General features: G+C 38.9%; 1 protein-coding gene across 4 annotated transcripts in view; it reads right to left on the bottom strand.

Annotated features, from left to right (window-relative positions):
- The window catches only part of fgf12a (fibroblast growth factor 12a), a 74,291-nt gene that overhangs the window by 28,707 nt on the left and 19,784 nt on the right, over positions 1-25,800 (bottom strand). For 2 of the 4 annotated variants that reach the window (XM_084411574.1, XM_084411573.1), the window contains exon 2: positions 10,477-10,587. In XM_084411574.1, the coding sequence (XP_084267700.1) occupies positions 10,477-10,587 (111 nt within the window). Of the gene's footprint in view, positions 1-10,476; positions 10,588-14,988; positions 15,037-15,984; positions 16,309-25,800 lie in introns of those variants that run through there. The other 2 variants (XM_084411571.1, XM_084411572.1) reach the window with 2 other exon arrangements.

Here is a 25,800-nt window from a genome sequence, read left to right as displayed (position 1 = left end):
TGCGGCATTAGACCTGAAGGATAGACCTGAAGCATACATTTATGACTCGATTCTCAACACAGACCATTTATTTGGTTTGCTTTCAAGGATCAGGCATACCAGTACAAGGTCCTCTTTTTTGGGCTGTCCCTGTCACCTCGTGTCACCTTCACAAAAGTCGCAGAGGCTGCCCCTGCCCAGCTAAGGGAAGTGGGCATTTGCATCCTCAATTATCTTGATGACTGGCTGATTCTAGCTCACTCTCGAGATTTATTGTGTGTGCACAGGGACCTTGTGCTCAGACACCTCAGCCAATTGTGGCTTCAGGCCAATTGGGAAAAAAGTAAGCTCTCTCCAGTCGAGAGCATCTCTTTTCTCGGGATGGAGTTGGACTCAGTCACTATGACGGGGCGTCTCACGAACGAGCACACTCAGCAGACCTTGCATTTCTATGGGCAGGGGTTCCCTTAGAACAAGTGTCCAAGACAGGCTGGGGCGCCGTATGCAACAGGCACACAGCTTTGGGCAGGACATGTCGTATGTTGCAACTCACCCGCTATTTCCTCCACGAGCCACTCATATGACAGGTGAACTCAATCATGCAGTGGACCTGCTCTCACGACGAGTAATGCTTGAAAGAGAGTGAAGACTCCAACCCCCCAGGTAGTCCAGCTGATTTGGAGAGGATTCAGTGAAGCACAGGTACGTTGTAGACTTGTTCACTTCCCAGGCATCCTCCCATTGCCCGCTGTGGTATTCCATGTCCAAAGCTTCTCTCAGCACGGACACGCTGGCACACAGCTGGCCTTGGGGCCTCAGCAAGGATGCGTTTCCCCCGGTGAGCCTGATTGCACAGACGTTGTGCAAAGTCAGGGAGGACGAAAAACAGGTCTTGATGGTTGCACTGAGGCCACATTTACACATAGCCGGGTATTTAGAGAAACGAATATTTCTCCCCCTCCGTTTTCAAAAATAACATCGTACACACAACATCGTTTTCAAAAAAGTTGTCGTTTACATCAACCCACATAAATACGCCGTAGAGCAACATAATAATTATGCCAAACCTATGGGCGGCAGTGTAGGGAGAAGGGTAAAGCCATGCAAGCCAATCAGAATCCTCAAAATCGACAACAACGAATAGCACGAGCGACTTCTACAGTTCCTTTCAAAACAACAGACATGGCGCGAGATTCGTTTGTGTGGACAGACAGCGAAGCAAATGCAAACAGGCCAAAAACGTTTGCACAAAAGTAAAAATGAGTACCACCTTAACAGCATCCATGATCAAATAGTAGCCAAACAAACTCTAAACATAGGGCGCTCACATGACGTAAGCATTTTCTGGCGCATAATGTGACGTTTGAGAACCTAAAACCCCGTTTCTCCCAGTTGACACAGCAACACATAACCGGCGTTTTCAGAAATCTCCACTTTGGCCGGAGTTTTTAGAAATAATCGTTTTCTTGGATAAAAACGGCATTTTCGTGTAAATGACAGGCCAAAACGCAGGGAAATATCTGCGTTTTCCCATCGTGTAAACGGGGCCTGAGTTGGCCCACCCGGACTCGGAGCTCATGCTTTTTGCAACAGCCCCTCCCTGGCAGATTCCCCTGAGGAATCAACTTCTTTCTCAGAAGCAGGGCACAATTTGGCACCCGCAACCAGACCTCTGGAACCTCCACGTCTGGACGGGATGCAGTAGACCTTAATAGTCTATCACCAGCGGTGATAACAACAAATTCAACATAACAGAAAATGTCAAACATGACATCATTAAACACAAACAGGTCTTTCCATTCTCTAAAAGAACTAATAAAATAACACTTAATTTCAACATTTATTCTCTGAACCCAGTTCTATTAAAGGTGAACTAAGTAACTTTTTTTACCTTAACTGAACAGCTTCGGAGTCATTGGAATGGTTATATTACTTATTTCGGGTTGAATGGTGGTCGTTTCGCACCCCCCTGGTGCCCCTGAGCGGAAAATGCGCACTTGCAACTTTGAGCCGGCGGGCCGCCGGCCGCCGCGTCAGGAAGTCTCGCGTGATATCAGGTCTCGCGATGTAAACAATTGCTTTACGGCCAAAAGAAATCTGCTAAAATGCTGTCATTATTGCGCTCCCTCACGCTGTTCGAACCCGAATGAAGAAGACGTTTTAAAGAATGTCCCATCTGCTTTGATGTCGTTGATCTACTAGCCTCTGGTGTCTGAGAATAGCCAACGAGTTTTTACAACAGTGTTGTCAAATATCTATTCCGAAGCTGTGGGGGGAGCTCTAGAGAGAAACCTGCGAGCAAAAAGCGAGAATACAGCGAAGAAATCCCGAAGTTACTGAATGCAGCTTTAAAATCATGCTGGGAACTAGAAACCTACCTACGTCGAAATTTACGACATCACGAGCAATTCAATCATTTATATAGATTGGTGCTTGCAGCCATAAGCATTAGCATTTATTTAAGTTGTGGTAACAGGAACTATAAATGGAATTACTTTTTAGAGTGTTGGAGGGACGGCTGAAGCTTCTCCACCTTAAAAGTGTATGTGGCCGCAATAGCGACACAACACGATGCAGTGGACAGTAAGTCCTTAAGGAAACACGACCTGATAATCAGGTTTCTTATAGGCGCCAGGAGGTTAAACCCAAGGCCGTGCCATATTTCCTGTTGGAAACTCACTGTAGTCTTGCCTAGACCTGCAGGCGTTCTATGTCAGTGAAACGTGCTTAGAGTTCGGTCCGGGATACTCTCACGTGATCCTATAAGACCCTGCCCGGGCTACGTGCCCAGAGTTCCCACAACCTCATTTAGGGATCAAGTGGTGAGCTTGTAAGCGCTGCCCTTGGATGCCTGTGACTTCTTTCCATGTGTGGTACTTCCTCGTTGGTAAGTCCATGTGATGTATTTTCCACATGTTAACCTCCCTTTGGGCAGGAAGGGGTCTCTGTAGTGTTCTTTTTTCTGAATATGAAAAAGAGCACTTCCCCCATCGCTAACTTCTGGTCTGCACAGCTGTAGGTTTTTATTTAATAAATATTTTTTTCAAAAAAGGTCAAGAAAAGGCTGAAGTGACCTATTCTCACTGTATGTACGGTCCTTACTACCCCTTTCATGGTACAGAGGACGACGTCGCTTATGTGGGGCAATGGGAAGGTTATGATATTGCGAGTGCACTTGCTGGTTTCAGCTGGCTGTGGTGTTTCCCTGATACCAGTACATCGACACAACATTGAAGTGACTGACAGATAGGGAACGTCTTGGTTACTATTGTAACCTCAGATACCTGATGGACGTTGGTCCCCGCCACAGTGCTGAACTCTCGACACTGTCTCGGCTCCTCAGCACAAACCTGAATGAGTGGATGGCGTCACCAATTCTCATTGGCTTTTTCTCAAAGTATCAGAGGTGTTTGGGGCTCCCAAGAGCGACCCCTAGTGTCAGTACATAGACACAACGTCTCGTTCCCTTCATCAGGGAATGGAGGTTACAACATTTTGAGAACATTATTAAAGACCAGATCACCTTTAAAAAAAAACATTCTATTAATGTTCATGGAATAATTTTTGTTCATATCTCTAAAAGAACTTGCCACGAAGATCTGAGAATGTTCCCTGTTAGCTGGGCCTCTACCTTAATGTTTCAACCTGCTGGGCAGATTACAACTTTTCCTTCTCACCCAATGCCCGCCACATTGATCCTGATCAATTACACACCATGTTCGGTCATCTAGGCGAGAGGAGGACTGGTCCCCCTACTAAAGTGTAAATTACTCACATATGAACAACTTTACAAATGTACAAATGTGTACGAATTCTTATTTATAAATATAAAATTCGTAGCAGTAATATTTTGATTCAGTTGTATTCAATTGTCATATCAATGATGTTTTCAGTCGCATTTATTAAACGCAATTTACTCATCTATATGAAACTATAACATTTCGCCCTGTTCATGACCTGCTGCAAACTCATTTAGAAGGATTACATAATGTTTAACAAGACTACACTTTAAAAACTTTCAATTAATAACATTCTTGTAATCGTTTAACCATTATCTATCGTGTAATATTTATTTGGTTTGCGTGGGACACAAAAGGCATTTTCTCACTGTAGTCATTGTAATCCAAATCTTTACAAATCCATATGATTGCGAACAGATCCAAATTCAGGACAGATCCAAATTCAGGCTTTTATTCTGCAATCTTGATCTTCATTCACAGCAGCGACTGTAAACGTCAAATCCTGCACTCGTTATGAATAAAAAAATTGCCCCCTCAAGAAGTTTTATGGCACATTTTACGGCAGTGATATCAAACGCTCATTGGCCCAGGGCCTGTTTCATGTTTCGGTTGATCTGCATTTGGATGAGAAATGTGCACCTTCACCGAGTTGATCGGGATAATATTTCAGCGGTAAACAACTTAAATTCTGTTCTGTACCTCATACAAAACTATTATATACTGACACAGAGGACTGCAACTGCAACACATCATTTGGACTACTTTTGACATTTTTGCAATAAATAAATTGAGATTCCACTTGTCTGTCTGTTATGTTTTTCTTTACAACTGTTACAGTAGGCCTACATATTTTTAAGAAATGGCTATGGTTAGGTTTAGAGGGATTAACGGCTCAAATTTTTTAATGCTATATTGTCATTTTCCTGCACATTTCTGTCCATTACTGTAACGGAATGTAGACTCAGACACAAAATATGACATTAACGGAAGTATTTATTGACAGCACAGAGCAACAGGGCAGAAATGGGTGAGTAGTAGGCCTATTCAGTTCAAATAGACTTCAAGGGGAAATAGCTTTCAGGAGATTGTGGATGACAGATGCAGGATGGCAGATGGAAGCACACACTTCGTTGTGACAGGTAAGAATCAGGGTTTGAAATTAACACCCGCCAAATGCGGGTAAAAATCAGCTGTGGCGAGTAACCCTCTCAAATCACTAGCCAGTTTGGCGTTTTCCTTATTAGTAGGTTTACTCACTTTGCCGGGAACGTTTGTGTAAGCCAAATCTGTGCAGATTTAATGCAAATACTCAATTCATGAGTCATCATGATATATTAAATACAGCGTATTGCGCAGAATCTGCTCATATCTGGCTTACTTGAACACACACTTCACTATGCAACAAACAACGGTGTGCTTGTTCATTTGCATTGATGCAATGGTGAATATTAAAAAGCAATAGGTTAACACAAAAGACATGGTTATTTTCCAACATCCTAATTTTTTTTTAAAGTTCTTTGTACTGTATTGATCTGTCTACCTAAAATATTTTTTTTGTGAAAAGGATGAGGATGAAAGAGGAAGGGAGGAGATGGCTGGATGACAGGATTATGTTTGAATAAGAAATTAATGTATGAAATCCAAATTTTATTCAAAACCTGGTAAGAATGAAGGTGAACTTGACCTTGCAGGCAAAAAGACAGGAACACTGGAGTCATGAGGGAAGGGAAGACACACTCTGGAGAAATACGCTGGAGATCAAGTAAGTCAGGGAGACAAGGTGTGTGCCTTTATAGGAGTACTGATGTTTGCTGTTGTAGGGAGCCAAGAGGGATTATGGGAGATGTAGTGCAGAAGTGAGAGGTGAGATCATGACAGTCCTCCCCCTGGAGGGTGGGCGCCTTGGAGTTGGAAGAGTGACAGGTAGAGGATCGGTGACCAGTGCCGGAAGGATGGGAGTTCGCCAGGGCAGCTGGGAGCGAGGGAGGCGGCGGTGGTAGTTTAGGGAGCCTAGGAGATGCCAGCAGTTCTGGGAGCCAAGGAGGATCAGCCTCTGTGGAGGATGCCGTATGTATAGCCCCCGGGATGCATGTATAGGGTATGTATTGGCTGTGCTCGGGAAACTGGAACAGGAGTGGACGGGCGTTGGGAAATACCACCCTTCCTCATAGCTACCCATACAGATATTATTGGAGGATCAGCAAGCGTGGAAACAAGATTCATACTCCAGGATTAGCTTTCCTAGGCTTGGGGAAGGAGACTCTGAGTTGGGGAACTCTAGAATCTTGCGCTTGTGTGAAGAGTTCTGAGGTTGATGAGGACTCTGTGGATTGGACTACTGGAGACTGAAGGACTGATGCGCAGGTTGGGATGGTGGGATGATGACTACTTCTGCTTCACCTACAGTGTAGGACGATCCACTTAGCCACAGGACATCCTTGATGTAACGCTGCAGGGAACAGGAGGTAACTGAAGCCGTCAGAATCTGTTTGAAAAGATGATTGTCCAATCCACTCCAGAATACGATCTTTAAGGTGCCCTCATTCCAAGGCACCATGTTGGAGAGCTCAAAAAATTCCTTCGTGTAATTCTCGATCGGATGACCATTTTGGAAAAATGTGGGCGCAGATACGCAGTCTAATCAGCTTGGTAACAGATTTTTCTTTTTTGCAGGTGCAGGAGATCATGGATGACAGATGGAAGCACACACCTCATTGTGACAGGTAAGTATGAAGGTAATTTTGACCTTGCAGGCAAACAGACAGGAACACTGTAGACACAAGGGAAGGGAAGACACTCTGGAGATAATCACTGTAGAAAAACGCTGGAGATAATCACAGCAAAATACGCTTGAGATCAAGTAAGTCCACTTTGTTAGAAAGAGACTGGACAATAAGAGGAGACGTGTGCCTTTATAGGAGAACTGATGTGGGTGCAGATTGGTGGCAGGTGCGGCTGATCAGTATGCTGGTGAGCGTGTGTGCTGTGATAGAAAGCCAGGAGGGATTATGGGAGATGTATTGCAGAAGTGACAGGTGAGATCGTGACAATTACATTGTTTATATTCTTTTTATATTCTCTATAAAATGGTTATGTTTAGGTTTGGGGTAGGGTTTAGGGATCTAAAATGTGTCTATAAAATAGTAAAAGGGCAATTATACAAATATCTTTATAATATAAAAGATTTGTAAATATTTTATGTTCATTTTATGTTTATGCTGTAAAAACTTAATAATGTTTATGTTTAGTTGTTGCCAGAGCATCTATCCAAATGTACAAAAAGTTAATTTTGTACCTATAAATGTTACGTATTAACAATGAGACCAGGCTTGAACCTTACAAAATTATTAAACAGAACTGAATCAACACTGAAATGATTTGAGTGAATAATGAAACCATTATCTTGCTACCTCTGCTTTACAGCAAATTTTGAACTTGTCTCATATTTGATGAAGTTTATGTAATTCTGTAACTTTTCAGTTTATTATTGTGAAGCTGCTTTGAAACTATTTCTATTGTATAAAGCGCTATAAAAATAAAGGTGACGACTTGTTTTCCCTTGTGCTTGTTGTTGTAACCCCTGTTTTGGATTTGTCCTTTGTTTCTGTTTCCCTCCGAGTTCCTGGTTTCTGGTTATGTTTATATTTATTATGTGGTTTTGTTTTTTTGGACTTAAAGACCATTGTGAAAAAATAAACATTTATTAAAAACCTTTGCACTTCAAGCCACTATCCTCTGCTTGCCTTCTTTATCCAGCCTGCCCGTGGTTAAAAATGGAGAGGGAAATTTTTAGAGTTTGCTTGCTGAATTATTAACAGCTTACTAGTTTACTGATCTCTGCCTGTGGAACAGACTGACAGATAAATGTGAGGATTAGAGGTGGAAAGGACTTCTCAGTTCAGCTGAGTTAAAGAACAGCCTGAGGCTATTCCAGAAGCTCCCTTCAGCTTTCTTCCATCTCACTCCACACCTTATTTTCAATCTGCAAACAGGACAGTTTTACATTCTCTGAAAGTCTCCACTTTCTCAGAGATATAAAAAAGACATTGCACTCCCATTTCCCTGTAGCATTTCAAAAGGGTAAATGGTGGATATGAATAGATATGAAATAACAGTAAGGTTCTCTTATCCACCACCAACTGTGTGTAAAGTCAGCGCATGAATATTTCATGCAGAACTCACAATTCATTATGGGTTCACACTTTTTTTTTTTAATTAAGCATAAAATTCTACTTCAAAAAAGTATAACCATACAAATGCAAAAATCACAAACTCCTGGTGACCTGTTTATTTTTATTATTATTATTATTTCATTCAAATTAATTTTAACAATTGAGCTATTATTTAATATTCCCATGAATTAGATGTAAATTGTCTTTATTCATCATAACCTATAGGCCAGAGTTTAAGTATTCAATCTGAATGTCATGGTAAATTGCAATTAATCCAACCAAAAACTGATGAATGGCGGGACAGGAGAAGTTCTGCAGAAAACCAATCAGAGTCTCATCTCCCATTCCCTTTAAAAGCCAGTTGCACTCGCGCCATGGCGAATTCGCTATTTACATGGTGGAATTTGCAAGCGGAAAAACTGAACGCTTCTCTAGAAAGGAAACAGATCTGCTCGTGCGCGAGGTTAAATCGTGCAAGCAGACCATCTACGGGACAAAGTGTACACGCGTTGTGGACCCATAAAGGCGCATATTACTAACTCACTCTTTAAATAACAAAAAAAATATTGCGCCATTGAGTTTAGACCAGGTTTCAGTTGGTCTATTTCAGTTGCCTCCAAAATAGCAATGGGCCAACAATGCGCCTGAACACACCTCGTTTTCAGACCAGCGCATGGGCACGCCCACGGGCGCACAAATGGGCGCAAATGCATTAGCTATTTAAACTACGTGGTGCAGGACGTGAAAATGATAACTGCGTCAGGCTGAAACTAGCAAAAAACACTTGCGTCACGCCTGGTGCCGCATTGCGCCATGTGTATGATAGGGCCCATGAGGTTTCTTCTGCCGTCAAGTCAAGTCACCTTTATTTATATAGCGCTTTTTACAATACAGATTGTATCAAAGCAGCTTCACAGTGATAACATGAAAATAATACAACAGTTTGTTTCTAGAAGAAAATTGCATCATCATCCACCTTAAGCAAGGCAGATCAATAATATTGTTGAATATTAAATGTCCCCAACTAAGCAAGGAACCAAAACTCCATCAAGGTGACAGAATGGAGAAAAAAACCTTGGGAGAACCCAGGCTCAGTCGGGGGCCAGTTCTCCTCTGGCCAAAGACAGTGTCAAATCATTGTCAAATCATTTGTGATTTACAAATGCCACATAAAAAACTTTTTAGGGGATTTTAAGAAGTCTTCTCTGTTTTTCACCAAAGTCTGTTCTGGACACAGATGATGTTAGGGGACTGGAACGACCTACAGGGCCCTGGAGAGTTCATTTGTTCAGAAGCTGTTCCCTCCGAGGGGACTGTTTGTCTGTTGTGAAAGGGCATTGGTGTAAAAGTGTAATACCCATTGAGAAACTAATGTTTATACAAAAGTTATACCTATTCTTTATGGCCATACTATATAAATGTAGTTTTGACGGCCGACTGTTCCTCATAAGAACCAACTTTAATGAATAAGCAATGTAAACACTTTAGCACGACTCCATGGAAATCCTAGGCAGTCGGTTCTTTCACAAGAGACAGCACAAACTGTAGGAAATGCATACAATTCACACATTTAACTACTCTCATCATGGGCCACGAGTGTATTGCCTTTGTTAGACAGCCCTACAGAAAAGGATGACTCATAGAGAGAGCGCTGGCAATAGAGAAGTGCTGCAAACCTGGTTAAGTGGGATTGCCCTGCCTTCCAGTACGTTGTAACAATTCTGATCTCTCTCAACTCATCTACACTTACCTTTGAATAATAATTTGCATTCAAAACAATTCAAATTCATATGAATTAAAACATTGAAATAACATTGCTCTTTCATGATTAGAGCAATAATATATTACCAGTAGCAAATATCCACTTAACAATTATGTCATGTCATTCTCATTGATGGTGTGCGTTTAAATAATCTAAGAAATTCGTATTCATAGAAGTAATCTAAATGAATCGAAAGACATCATAACAGTTTTACGAGAAACAATACGATTTTCAATAAGACAAAAGTCCAATTATACAAATGCTTGTCTTCAAACAGATGTCTGGTATATTTCATCATATTAGTTATAGCTATGAAAGACACATTCAGTCAAAAGTCAGCTATATAATGAAGGTAGTTTTTTCCCCCCAAATTTCTTCCCCAATCTTGTTCTCCAGTTAATAAATTACAGTTTGTGCTGAATCAATCAATAGTTTGATAAATTTGTTACCTTGTATACATTTTTGAATTGTTGTGTTTAAAGATTGTTTTACCGTTCATTTTGCTGAAAAGCCTATTCAAATCTGTCATCATTTTATCATCACACATATATATGTGTGTGTGTAAAATGATGACTTTTAAAATGATGAATTTTAATTATATATATATATATATATATATATATATATATAATTACCTTTATATATATATAATTACCTACTATACCTTTAAGGATTATGCCTTTTCAGAAACAAACCTTCATAAATAAACCCTGAGGAATGTTCACTGATGTAAAATGTACGACAACGGTCTCCCCATATCCAATTAGTGTGGTACATTGAACTCTGTGTGCGCTGCACACTTGGTGCAGTTCCAATCACTCACTGTTGTCGCTGTTCTCATCCTTGGTGCCATCGATGGTTCCGTCTGGCTGCATCTGCAGGTAAAAACCCTGCTGGCTGAACAGTCGTGTCACAATGCCTTTCAGCTGTGGCTCTGGAACAAATAAACACACAGCCCCGTCCCCAACCCACATTTTTATCAGAATCCACCCCAACACATTGCATTTTTTTTTTCTTTTTTTTCATGTTAACAGAAGAAAAAAATGAAGAATTTAAAATACGTTCTTGACTTCTTATCTGGTGATGGTAGTGAATGTATTTGTGAATGGCTGTGTTGATAAAACTCTGCATATTTGTTTCTGCGACCTCATTAATCAATTTCACTATGGACACCTGGCGTTTAGAAGACCAGCTGTAGCCATAACAGGTGTTTTCTGATGAAGCGGTGATCTGTACAAGCGGGTACAATAAATGTTTAGAGGCAGGCCTGAGAGGTGAGGAGTGAAGAGGGCCACATGGATGACCTGGCATGCAGCAAAGTCCCACAGCTTTCAAGACCAGAGTTTAGAAGAGTTGTGAATGTCCATGATGGTCATGATCAGCTATTCATCATGGGCCTCATCTATCCACTGCAGCCCCAGTATCTCTGACAGGCTGGAAGGGCCATCAATCACACAAACGAGCCTGCCTGCATCCATCAGGAAGAACATTACTAAATCACATACGGAATCCACACCTCTATAACAAAGACTGGAGTATAGGGCCCCCATAGGACATGACTCTACCTGGGGAAAAAAGGTTTGGGTTTAACACATGTATGTGTGTGAATCTATCTCTTGAAAAACATGTCCAGGTCATTATTTCCCCGAATTAAGAAATGTAAGAATTTTAAGGACTAATTAGATTTATTTATTTTCACAGTGACATTTTTTTTATAAAAATCAAGCATTGATTCCAAATTCTCATTACTATAATGCACCTTTTGGTTTTGGGTTTTTAATAGATATTAGTCTCAGCCTCAGACATCATAAGGACGAACTTGATGTTAAAGGGTTAGTTCACCCAAAAAAAAAAAAAAGACTTTTGTTCATCTTCGGAACACGAATGAAGATTGAGTGCGCGAGACTCGATTTCGCGTGGTGGTTTGCACAGCATTTTTTGCAACTTTTTCGGAAGATGCGGGACTGAGAGGCGACTCTGGCTGAGCAGGTACGTCTCATCTGTACCGGCATCTTACCAGTACCCAGTTTGCGTGTATCTAAATTAATTGCTTATATTTGCAAAATGAGCCTACACTAGCAGAAATAAGCTTTTAATGAAAATAAAGGTTCATGTTTATTAAAAATGTTCATGAAATTAAATGAAAATGTCTAATTTGAATAGAAAATATTTAAGATATGTTGTTTAAAGGGGACCTATGATGCAAGCCCCTATTTAAAATAAAAAGCTGTAAAATAAGTATCTGATGTCCTCAGAGTATGTATGTGAAGTTTTAGCTCAAAATACCCCACAGATCATTTTTATAGCATGTTAAAATTGCCACTTTTTGGGGGTGAGCAAAAACACAGCATTTTTGCGTGTCCCTTTAAATGCAAATGAGCTGCTGCTCCCGGCCCCCTTTCAAGAAGAGGGCGGAGCTTCAAGAGCTCATGCAACAACAAAACAGGACAATCTCACGCACTGAAACTGTCAGAAACTGTCAGTAGGGGTGTTCAGCCTTATATTTTCGAACCGGAGTCGGACAATGATGCCTACAAAAGCCAGAGAATATATGCTGCATGGAGATAGAACCAACGCTATCTCACGACCAGTTCATATGAATTCGTACGAAGTGGCTAATTCGTTCGGATTCGTACGACCTCAGTCGTACGAATTCATACGATTTGTCTAAACCCCACTGATGGGTAGGTTTAGGGGCAGGGTAAAGGGGTAGGTCATTCGTATAAATTCATTTGAATTTTTGACTCGTAAAATATGTACGTTTTAGCAAAAATAGTACGAATTCAGACGAGTGAGGTTGTATGCATTGGTATGAATTAGCCACCTCGTAAAATACGTACAAATTGCCGTGAGATCGGGTTGGATAGAACATGTATAGTTTAGTTTAATTACAGTTATAACTTATGTTGTCATTTTGCTTTTATCCACTATTAGTACAAGCCATAGACTGTAAAAAAAGATGGACGATGCCCCTTCACTCTCTTCCATTGGTGAAAAGTGAAGCCGCCAAAGTCCTAAAGGCAATCAAGACGCTTTGGCTTCACTTTTCAGCATTTGTGCGGCACGCTACAAGCCTGTTGTAGCTGACCCCGTCTGAATGATGGCCAAAACTTTACTGATGAAGTTTATTATTTGTTATTATTTATTATTATCACTAAGCACAAAAGATTAAGCGTCCATTTTCACTCCAGAAAATCAGCATAAGAGCTGAATAAAACACAGTATAAGAAGTACGCATTAAAGTCTTAGCCATAAACTCTCTCTCTCCCTTACATTATCATCAGCATACACAGCGAATTACACAAAAGCACTCATTACAACTAACAGTAAACAAATATATACGGACTATTTCAGGGGGTGCTTAATAAACTGGTAAACTTTATAACCTTAAAACAACTCAGATGAACTGTAATAAAATGCATGCTCTCCCTTTCATGCTGTGACCAGTGTCGTTCCAGAGACTGGATCATGAACTGGATCATGAACAGTTGGTACTGATCCAACCTTTAGTAACAACTTTTTTTAGCAAAACCTGTGTTTTGTTTTGTCCCTGTATTGACCCTCGTTCACAAAGCAGTCTAGTTTAAAATGATTTGCGCAGACATAGATGAATTTAGGTATATGGAGGCGCATTCCCTTCAAAAATAAAACTAATCCACTGCGTCTTAAGCGGTGGTAATAAAAACAAACATTGACACGTCACGTGTGTACCTGCTTAGAGGACAATTACTCAGAGTCGCCCCCTGTCGTTTCAAAGAATAGTACAATGGCGAGCGTATCAATTATAAACGCCTCGTCCATTTGGACAGGACAGTAGTCAGCGGAGGCTCATGCTACAGAGTCAGGTGAAAGTATGAACAAGGCTTAATACAGTATACCTGCTGCTCTCGTTGTCGCTGATGACAATATATCGTGATATACAGTACTGTGCAAAAGTCTCAGGCACGTTCGAATTTTCACACAAAAAATATTGTTTTAATTCATTTTGCCACTAATTGTAACAATCCAGTGAGATTTTTTGTAAGCGCCAGGAGTCTGACAACAGCTGGTCTGATCCACACGGAGATCTGATCTCACCATCATCGAGTCTGTCTGGGATTACATCTTGGAGACGTTGCCGCAGTTCTTCTGGATTTATTCTGTCTCAGTTTTTTCTGTTTCTTGTGACTCCTTGTGCATACAAAAATCTCACTGGATTATAACATTTAATGGCAAAAGGAATGTTTGGAAATATAAACTATTTCCTACTGACACACTACAACAAAAGATATAAATAACAGGCTTAAACCCATTTATTTGGGGTGAAAATACGAATGTGCCTCAGGCTTTTGCACAGTATATCATTACCGTGAAATAAGATTTTGGTCATATCACCCACCCCTATTTAATACAATCTATTTAAAAAAAATAAAAATAAATAGAAGGTTAAAAGAGTACAACAAATATTAATGATGTATACATAATTTATAATATAATAATAATTAAATGAAACATAGGGGTTCTTTATGACATTATGAGGATGCATGTTTGCATTAAAAATAAGACATTTGGAGGCATTAAAAATAATGTCACGATGTAAAAAAACTAAACAAAAAAAACATTGAAATTGTCTTTGTGCAAAATACAATTTCTTATTTGATTTTTGGGGTCAAATATGACTTGGACATGTTCCAGACAGATTCTGTGAGATTTGTGTGCATGCATGTCTCTACTCATGTAGCAATGTATGCACTTAATGTATAAGCGTGTGTCTATTCACCTGAGATAATGCATGTCACATTTTTATCAACACTGTTTGCATATTTTCCCAAACAATGCAAAAACAGTATAATTCTGTTGAACCATACATGTTCCATATTGCCTCATACCAGAAACAGAAACAGTTACAATCGGATGTGTTGATAGATGATGCCATGATCATGAAATGGTGAATGGTCACCTTGACTACTTAAGTCACCACAACTGACAAGAGAAACATGACACATCAGCAGCACAGAGCAAACACGAGCCTCACTGCACGGAAACAGACGGAGGGGACAGAGCACACATGAGAACGGGGACAGAAACATAAGAGGTAGAGAGAGACCGAAAAGAGGGGCTCAGAGGGAGTAAAGAAGGGACAAAAGAAAAAAAGGAGGGAGAGCCAGAGAGAAGACAGTAAGACATACATAAAAAAGAATACAGAGACAGAGAGATAGAACAATAGTCGTAAGCATACTACAAGGACAAGGCAGACATCGGCGACTGCCGTTAGACAGGAGCTAGTCCCCCATGAGCACGAAATGGGGTGGGAAACTGGAAGACACAGCACATGGATGGAGGCTGAGCTACTGACCTAGCCTGACGCCCTTACGGGACACCTGTGGAGGTTTCGAGGGCGCATCTTACGGGGGAGAAGGAAAAACAACATTTTTACAGACAGATTCTACAGCAACAGCCGTCAAATAAGTGAGCATATTTTGGGAAGAGGGTATGCGCTTGTCCTACATCATGAGAAGGGTTTTTTTTTTTTTTTAAGGAGGAGGAGGAGGAGGAGGAAGAGAGGAAAGCTGTGTAGTTTTTTTTAAATCATTTCACACGCTTCGTGCCATTTTCCGTGAGCCGAAAAAGGACGATAGCGTGGTTCAGTGGGCAGTGAGACCATGTCCATCAATAAAACTAACTGTACAATCCCTCCCTACACTGCAGTAAAGCAGTCCCTGTTGGAAAATACAGCTTCAGCTGGTAAATGTGTTTGTGGTTTCTAGCTGGTCTAAACTGAAAATCCAGCTCAACCACCTGGTAGCTGGTTTGTTGCTGGTTCAAGATGGTTCTGTCATATTCCAAAACACATTTGCCAGTTTGCTGGATTTTTCATCAGGGAAACATTTACCACTTAACATTTCATCTAAGAAAGCCCTGGTGCACTGCAGTGCCACTGGATTCTAGCTATTACAAAATTGCATTGTTGCACTACATAACGGGCAAACTTGTCAATTGCATTCTTGCAGAAATGGATCTTTTAACAATTGCACAGCCTCTGATCAAAATGACAACCACTGAATTAATCGATAACAGTAATAATGACATCAATAAAACATATATATATATGTATATAGATATCATATATATAAACATAAAACGATTTGTGCATTCAGATTGTTAAGATGGCAAATCGTTTGGTGATTGAATACCGATAGACAACACTTGAGCTATGAAACAGGTGGGATTTTGGGGAGGGTTTGCATTGCAATAAAATACAGTGGAGGATATATGTTCCTCCGGCGGATCTGTAGACTGCGGTAGAGGCTTCGGGTGGGGGCTGTAGTCTTAAAAAGCATCCAGCACTGACCTGGTCGCCGGCGAACAGGTCTTTTCTTGCCGCTGCAGAAGCGGACTTTACTGAAGACCCCCAGGAAATGTCGCTCGCAGAGAGAGCGGGGGTCTTTGCTGGGACTGGGGCGTCGTTTGGAGGTAGAGACCCGCTCGCTGTTGGATTCCCGCGCCTGGCGTTTCTGTCGGATCAGAGAACTGGCGATCGCAGCCATCTCGAGTAGTCAGTAAAACGAGCCTGTGCAGCTGTTAACGCAATAACTGGGAATAATGTATAAAACGATACTGAATTAAATTCAGACAGATTTCATTCCGATTCCCTGCAAAAAAAAAAAAAAAAAAAAAACCCAGAGGATCCTGTGAATTAGGACTGAAATCTCATCCTCTTCTCAGACGATCTACTGGTTTCACATGAGATTATATAAAGCACATTTTCCGCTCTCCATCTTAGATGCAAAAATAAAAAAATATAGATAAATTAAAAAGACGTCCTATGTGAACGTGGATAACCTGTCACGCAGGTATCCCAGGTGCCGAAGACAGCAGACGCGTGATTCCACCTCCAAGCGACTGCTACATGATTCACATGTCTAGTTCGTTCCACATAACTTTGCATGCATCCTGCTAATAAACGGAGCCCATGGCACAAGAACGCGCGTTCTCAGGCACTATAGTGGTATATGAGTGACCAACGCTCTCCAAATTATTTTACAGCTCTTCATAGTTCTTCTGATCGAGTTCATCGCATTGTTCCTCACGTCGAAATTTCTTATTATGCTCAACACGAATTGTAATTTAAAGGTCAAGTGTCCAGTACAACGAGAACTGTGCGAATCCTTGAAGTCATTCGAGGGAATGTTAAATGTAAAAATGTAAAATCGAGACTAGTGCTGCCTGTGGTACACTGACAGTGAGACAGTGAATGGGCTTTCTCAGGCAGGCTCTCTCTCTCTCTCTCTCTCTCTCTCTCTCTCTCTCTCTCTCTCTCTCTCTCTCTCTCTCTCTCTCTCTCTACGCAATCATACGTGATTGAGGTTTGGATGAGGAATTTGTAGCGGTAAATGAGAGCGAGCTAGTAAAGGAGATCAAATACATTAATGGGGTGGCAGAGGAGGATTGTCCAACAGATGGTAACCTCTGGTTCATTATGTATGTTTGAATGTGACATATCCCGTGACAGCGAACAATTTCAATTCAAATTCTGCTTGTCATTGCCTCTCATCGCCAGATATGTGGTTAATGTATCCCTTCGTCCATCTGTTTATTACTCGGACTGAAAAACACACTAATGATAAAGATCATCCTCCTGTTTGTCACTGTTGTAATTGTTCAGTGTATTTGGTGCTAATGTGGCAGCCTATAATATTAAGGTCTGGCTGATCCAATCCATTAACCGCCCACACTGCAATCACTTTTTCACACGAGTATGTCATTTTCATCCATTAACTGTTGTACAAAAATGCCTTACTAAATTTCCAAACTGCTATCCCGTCTGAAAAAAAAGAAGAAGCCGGGAATGCAGCCAGCTTACTGATTACCCTCTCATTTGAATACCCTCTTAAACCCAGTGCTGTAGAAGACCTTAGCTCTTCAGTGAGACACTGTGATACTAGTGTTTGATTAGATGTATGTAGGTGTCAATAATGACAACCCTCGGAATATATTTAAACAGTATTTATTGATAAAAATGAAACGTATATAGTCTTGGCGGACTAGATCTGCCACACTGCTGCTGCTGTTTAAGTGACGACTATTGCCGAAAAATGTACATAAATACAACGAAAAGAATGCGTGCAGCTGCAAGGAAAGTACGGAGAACCCCCCTATCCGATCTAGGCAGGTGGTGCTGGGGAAGGTGGAGGGCTAGAAAAAGTTGAGCTGGTTCGGGACAGAAATAAAACTGTTATGTAGATAGAACAAACAGATCGATTGGCCAAAGTGGCCAGCTGCTCGTAAGAGTTGTTCATGAGTTCAGTTTATGGTACACACACTGAAAAGTAGCAGTGATGTAGTAACATAAGATAACACTGATGTAGAAATGTATTAAGGCTATACTGCTGCAGAATACTAGTAACAAGTTAACACACTGTAGAGATGTTCTACTTTAGAAATGAATGCAATAACACAATACCTCCCCTTTAGAGATACAGCCATATCTAACTATTGCAATTATAACACCACAATGCTGCATTTATGTCATGCTTTGACTGTGCCTCACTGAAGAGATAAGTTCTTATACAGCAGTGGTTCTCAACTCCGGTCCTGGGGACCCACTGCTCTGCACATTTTGTAAAAAACGTTTTGCAAACTTTTATTCCAATACTTCTGTGATAATTTGAATATTTGTAATGCAGAATGAAATAATGATACTGTGTGGTTGACAAGACTGTTTGTGAATCGTCATTGCCGAACCTTTTACCAATGCGTTTTAGGCGAACAAAGCAAACATTGAAAACAAAAATAACCTTTAAACTGGAACATACTCTGCCAAGGAATAACCATCTTCTTTGCCAACTGATCAGAGTTAAAAAAATCATTGAAATTCACGACACGTGACCCTACAAAAGTGATAATTGATAGGCTGTCTGTCAGCTGCAAAAAGACAATCACGTTTTAGAGAAGAAAAAAATCATCCACGGATGGGGTTCATGTCCTCATGTAGGGGTATACACTGGTTTCTGACATTGCGGACGCTGAGAGGGTGGATCACGTGGATCGGACACGAAAAGCCTCTTTGCCTCTTGCGAAAAAGCAGCATTAAAGATTCACTGCTTTGGGAGTGAGCTCTTTCATCCTCTTCCAAATTTAATGTGGGACTAAGAATTCACTTCCAGCCATCTCCTTGCATTAACATGGGCTTAACACAATGCCATTCAAGTACAGCGGCACTTTGATGTGCTTCATTTTATTGGTACTTGGTCTGAATAACCCATTCCTCAAAAACCATAGAAAATCTGGTTACAAAATTAGAAGATGGGATAGATAAGACTTGTGTAATATAAATTACTATAAATTACTGAAACTGTTTAATGTAATGGAAGTAAGTCATGGATGAGAAGATTTACAACGGTGTTGTTGTCACATGTACCCTATTAGTTAGAAGTACCTCTAAATTCAGAGGTCTATCTCTGAACGAATGACACACAGGATTTTGTTTTCATTAATCTCTGACACAAAAGCTGCTCTTGAGACAGAATGGTACATGTCATTTGTCACAGTACTGTTTTTATTACCTCAGGAGAGGAGAGCTCCTCATGCAATTCTAGAACTACAAAAAATCTGCCTAAAAACTTAACTAATATTGATTGTCAGCAAGTGTTAAGGACAGGTTTACTCAACAGACCATGACAATGCGCCTACAACCCAAATCCATTAGTGTTCTGAGAATTGTGCTCAGTTATATAACACTCACATCCCAATTTGAATATGAATAAAATGAGTGTTGCGTCAAACACTTTAATGTGTTTCCATGTACGTGCCTTTGCTGAAATGCAACAAACAATTCATTTCCAGTTGGCAGTATTTCTGATAAGTGACAGTGATGTTAATAAATTACAGCAAAAACAACATCCAAATGCCACTTGTAATATATGGTTTGAGTTTCTTCCAGCTGAACAAAGTGTATGGCATTTCAAGAAATGTAACAACTCAAGATATGAACTCACCATGTGATAAATGTACAAATTCTGAATTACAAATTGAACCAGGTGCAGAAGCGGAACTGAGATATAACCGACCACAACACTGAATAAACAGAGATGATCAAGAATCACTTAACTAAGGCATACAGTGCAAAAAAGGTATTATTACAAGTATCAAGCCTTGCTATTCCACATTCAAACTGAGAGATATAAGCATCAGTCCAAGATCGACACCTAGTGTTCACAGTATGAAAATGCACAGAGGCGTCTCTCATCAACCTGTCAGCTTTTATTGTGATGAGAGTGTGCTGTATTATGCAGTTCTATTAGCTGAGCCAGCACTATGCCTTAACACTATCAAACAATTTTTATTGCTAATGCTTTTATGCCCACGGCATCAAATGTAAACATCAATGCCATGATGCAGAGGGCACAGAGCAAGCAGTTCAATATGCTAAAATGTTTTAACAGCATTAGTCAAGTATACTGTATATTGCATGTTCACAAGAATGTCTTAAACATAATAATAATAATAATAATAATAATAATAATAACTAGACACTACCAGTCAAACGTTTTGAATGTTTTTAAAAGAAGTATCTTCTGCTTGCCAAGGCTGCATTTATTTGATTACAAAAAATAAATAAAATAAAAACAAAATAATATTTTGTGAAATACTATTACAAATTAAAATAGCTGTTTTCTATGTGAATATATAGTAGTGTAATTTATTCCTGTGATCAAAGCTGAATTTTCAGCATCATTACTCCAGTCTTCAGTGTCACATGATTCTTCAGAAATCATTCTAATAGGATGATTTGATGCTCACGACACCATTACCAATGTTGAAAACAGTTACTTACATTTTTATTTCAGGATTCTTTGATGAATAGAAAAATCAAAAGAACAGCATTGATCTGACATAGAAAGCTTTTGCAACATTAAACACTACCGTTTAAAAGTTTGGGGTCAGTAAGAATTTTTATTAAATTTTTGGGGGGAAAGAAATAAACTAAATCAATACTTCTATTCATCAAGTTACAGTACAGAAAGTTACAGTAAAGACATTTATAATGTTACACAAGATTCTATTTCAGATAAATGCTGTTCTTTCTATTCATTAAAGAATCCTGAAATCAAAATGTAAATAACTGTTTTCAACACTAATAATAATAACGAATGTTTTTTGAGCATTAAATCCGCATATTAGAATTATTTCTGAAGGATCATGTGACACAGAATACTGGAGTAATGATGCTGAAAATTCAGCTTTGATCACAGGAATAAATTACATTTTAAAATATATTAAAATAGAAAAGAGTTTTTAACTCGTCATAATTAAATTGTCATAATTTAACAATATTACTGTTTTTTTGTTGTATTTTAATCAAATACAGTAAATGCAGCCTTGGTGAGCAGAAGAGACTTATTTTAAAAACAAAAAATAATACCAATACAAAACTTTTAAATGGCAGAGTACATTTTTCTGAAGAAAATGTGATTGCTGCTTGCCATGGAAAAAATCTGCACTAGACAGTCGCTACCGTGATGCAAGTGACAGCAAGAGAGCCGAGCCAAAGTCTGTATAGTGTTCTGGTGCTGAAATATGGCTTATTCATGATGTTATATGGTTGCTCTAAATGGTTGCTAGGGCATGGTCAGACAGTTAGCAGCGTTAAACTAATAGACTAATAGCCCAAATCAAAAGAGCCAAACTCATGTGTCTCTATGATGATCTAATCTATACATCTCCCTCTCATCTATTTTTTTAGTGCAATGCGCTGTAAAATAACGGTAATCTACTGGCAGCTGTGGTTGCCAGCAATTAACTGTTAATTTACAAGTCAAGTCACATTTATTTATATAGCGCTTTTTACAATACAGATTGATTCAAAGCAGCTTTACAGAGATAACAGGAAAATGCAACAAATTTTGTTTCCAGAAGAAAATAGCGTCACAGTCCAGTTCCACTTCAGTTTAAGATTTACTCTCCTTATCAGTTATTGACTTCGCATAACTTTTTTCTATGAACTTTCACTAATATTTCAGTGAAATTAACTTCTTTCGTTTAGTAAATCTGACTGATACATTTTACAGTATATTACTGGTTTTCCTTGATTTTATGGTAATCTACTGGCAGCTGTGGTTACCAGTAAATTGCTGTTTTTCTACAGTTTTATGCCGTAATTTAATTTACAGGTGATTACCATTAAATTACACTTCATTCTGTTTTTTTTTTTTTTTTTTTTACACCCTTTTAACCCCACTGCAAAATCTTCAGTTTTAAATGAACACTTGTGAGTCCACACTACAGAGTGTTGGAGTAACACTGAAGCAGTGTTGAAGTTAATGATATAATTCAGTAATTAATTAACTGATGATTGAGCATTAGGGATGAACACCTGATGTTAAAAAGCAGAATCACTGAAGGACAGAGGAACACAAGAACTTCAACTGACTTCAGCCACAGAAAACATTAAATCTCTCAAGCTCTCAGCAGAGGAGAACAACTTAATAAAAAAAAAAATAGCATTACCAGCTTCACTTATTACTAAGCAGATTGACTTTATTTTTTCATACTACAGAAATTTCTATTGAGAATTAACAGAGGTTTAGACGTTGTTTTGTTTCATTTGATGTTACCATTATGGAGATCAGTGACCCTTGACTTTAACATTCGTTTTTCTTTGTCTGTTGTAACTGTGTGTTTTTAAGATGCATTTGCAAAAACAATGCCAACAAAAATGAGATCAGGTGCTGCTGATTATGATCTCATCACATAATGAGATTATAATAATAATAATTGTATAATACTACACTGTGAAATAACAGCAAAAGATCAAGCAGGTCTCCACAAATCAATTATGAAGGATTTATTTTTTCCATCTTTCACAAAAAAAAAAAAGGTGAACTTTTAGGCTTCAGTTTGACACACACAGACATCAAGAATCAGCCAATGAATCTCAACAATGGTGAAAATCAATGAAAAAAGATAACATCAAATCTGAACATCACAAAACACGCTACTAAAAGTCAACACAAAAAAATAACAGCAAAAAAAAAGCAAAAAGTAAAAATTAAAGAAAATAACCAGACAATTCAGCTGCATAATTTATTCAATATCGATTTTTTTGTACTATGCTGGTACGCAACATGCATTGCAGTATGAAACTGTTCTGAGCATAATTTTTTTTTAATCCTTCATATTTTCTGCTTGTCTAAATTCTGATAGATCTCGATCTGTAAAATCACAGTGATACCATAATCAAAAATAGAAAATCTCACCCATATAAATACATTAGACAATAAAATAGATCAGTGAATTGGGTCACTATGATTGTGAACATTAACAAACAGTCATTGTCATCTGATCCTGTTTTCTTTCAGCTGTTTTGCCATAGCAAATGTATTTTAAAGACACAGCTAAATCTAAACCTCTGTCACCTTTTAATAAGACCTTCTGTAGACGCCTGACAGAAATAAATTCAAACTGGTTAGTGTTTTATGGTAATGTGGGTTTTTTTTAGTGGTGATGCTGTTTGTGGAGTTCAATCCTCCTCTGCTAACATATTCAAATATTTAATGTCTTTTATCTTTAGTTGATTTCATCTTTTTTTCTGTTCTTCTTGTTCCTCTTTCCTTCAGTGATTCTGTTTGTTAACAGCAGGTGTTCATCAGTGTCTGAATTAACTTTGAAAATTAACTGAATTAACTATGAAATTATTCACTCAGTCAAGTGGACTATATTAGTGAAATAATGTAGGGAATAGGGTGTGATTTGGAACAGTACCCCTGAGTGTCGACTTTGAGCGCTGTTAATTCACAGTATATTCCTGTAGGCTACTTTCTCGAAAACGACAAATATCACCCAGAATGCATTTTTTTCTACTGTATATTGCTATTTTATTGGAAAACAGCATGTTACTGTCAAAATGTGGCCAGTTTTTTTACAGCAATTTTTTTTAGGTGCAGAGTGGTTGCGCAAGGCTGTGGCTGTGAAGATTTTAGGCCATTACTTATTGGCTGCTTGATAAAATAAATCAAATGAGTGTGAGAGAGAGTTAGAGAATGAGTGAGAGAGAGAGAGAGAGAGAGAAAGGCGTGAATTTGACAGTTGAGATTCAAATTCATGAACATTTTGTCAATGTAAGTCTATGGGATTTTTTTGCCCACTTTTTCGTTTTATCGATCGCACAGCGGAGAAGTCATAGCACACAACTCCTCAATAAACCAGTCGATTTGGCACATCATTCATGGGGCTTTGACAAACAGTGCGGGATGAGTTACGCTCCGAAGTTTTGTCCAGAATAATAATAATAAGTATAAGGAATAACAATAGTGATGCTTTGCTTCACAAGCACCACAAATAAATAAATGTAAAAAATGATGGTACACTTATTTTGAACTCTCCCAAGACATATGAACAAATTGAAGGGAGGAGTGTTAACTCATTACATCTGGCAGATATGGTGATCTGTGCATGATGGCTCCTGAACATGCTCCTGAGAAATGCTGTCCTGGTTTCGAAACCCAATTTAGTCATGGGGCCATTAGCAATCAAAACCTGAGGAGCAAGGCACCCCTGTGATGGAACACAAAGTGTTATATCAGCACATTTTGCTCATCACATGCCACTGGCCAAGGAGAAGGTGAACCCTGAATATACCCAACCCATACGTCTCACATCACCATCAATTAGACAAAATGTCATTGTTGCAGGATTCATATGAAATGCTCATATGAATAAGATGTGGCTGCAAGCTATACTCAAATGATCAAAAATATATATTTTTTTCCACTTTTGATAGGAAGATATACATATATGCAATACAGTCCAAAGGTTGGACATTTAAACCTGAAAGCTTATGGTTTGAAAAAATGTAAAACAAAACTTATGATGTAAAATGAATAATAAATAATTAAGATTCTGCACTGTTTATTAGGTCACTATTCAAATAAGCACATTTGTGGCAATGACCATATGACCTCTTTTGTACAGATGGTCAGATGTTCTTGTTTCCAATGAACATTCTCAAATCACGCTGAGATAACATGATCATCAGGTTTTGCACAAAACCAAAAGAAGGGTATTGTATTACGTGTATTATATCTCATTATATGAGACTTTTGGAAGTTTGGAACAGTCCTGGTCGGGGTGGGAGGACTTTATTGTCCCAATAAGGCGACATTTATTTAAAAAATATTATCATTTGCACTTAATATGTTATTACTGCATACTCTTTTATATTGTACTAAATACTGAGGTGCAAATAGTTAATTTATTGTAAGTATGTATGAAGAATCAATATCAATAAATATGAAGAAAATATGTGAAAAGTCGAATTAAAGTGCCTAATGATTATTTAATTATTAAGTACTTTACATCAACTTTTTTTATGTACACTTTTGACATATTTTCTTCATATTTATTGAAAATAAATGCCTTTCCAATCTGATATACGATGGGAAAAGGGAGAAGACTCGAACTCGGGTCAATCGCGTCAAAAGTATCTGCAATGCACCTTAATCCCTACACCACTGCTGCTGGCAGGTCACAGGCGTTCCTGTACTTTTGTCTGGCCCAACCTAACATTGGTGGGTGGAATTAGTGTTAATAGTCTCTGCCAACAAGGCAGGCTTTTTGCACTTAGTGTAAATAGACACTCTGAAAAAGATATATTTAACTAAATCTGCAAAGTGAACTATACTATCCATATACTTAGGAATGGATGTGCAATATCTAAAACAAATTAGATTAATTTAACAAGAGCTGTCAAAATTGTTGTTAGGTATAGGCCAATGTTTTCTAAACCTGGCACTGAAGTACCCCCAACACTGCACACTTTGGTGCACTTTAAATACCCATATGATGCACTAAATAAACAAAAAAACCCCAAAGAGCCCTATCATACACCTGGCGCAATTCCAGCGAGTGTTTCAGCCCGACGCTGTTATCATTTTCACGTTCTGCGTTGTTTAAATAGCAAATGCATTTGCGCCCATTTGTGCGCGCTGGTCTGAAAACGAGGTGTGTTCAGGCGCATTGTTGGCGCGTTGCTATTTTGAGGCAACTGAAATATACTGAGCCATTGACCAATATATATAATTGATAAATATAATTTAAGTTGATTTGTTTTGTTGAGATATATTACACATTTTTGCAATGTATTTCATATTAAAGGCCCCCTGAAATC

The sequence above is a fragment of the Rutilus rutilus genome (genome assembly GCF_951802725.1).
Source record: "Rutilus rutilus genome assembly, chromosome: 6".
In the NCBI taxonomy this organism is placed as follows: domain Eukaryota; kingdom Metazoa; phylum Chordata; class Actinopteri; order Cypriniformes; family Leuciscidae; genus Rutilus; species Rutilus rutilus.
This window is presented reverse-complemented; position numbering and strand designations above follow the sequence as displayed.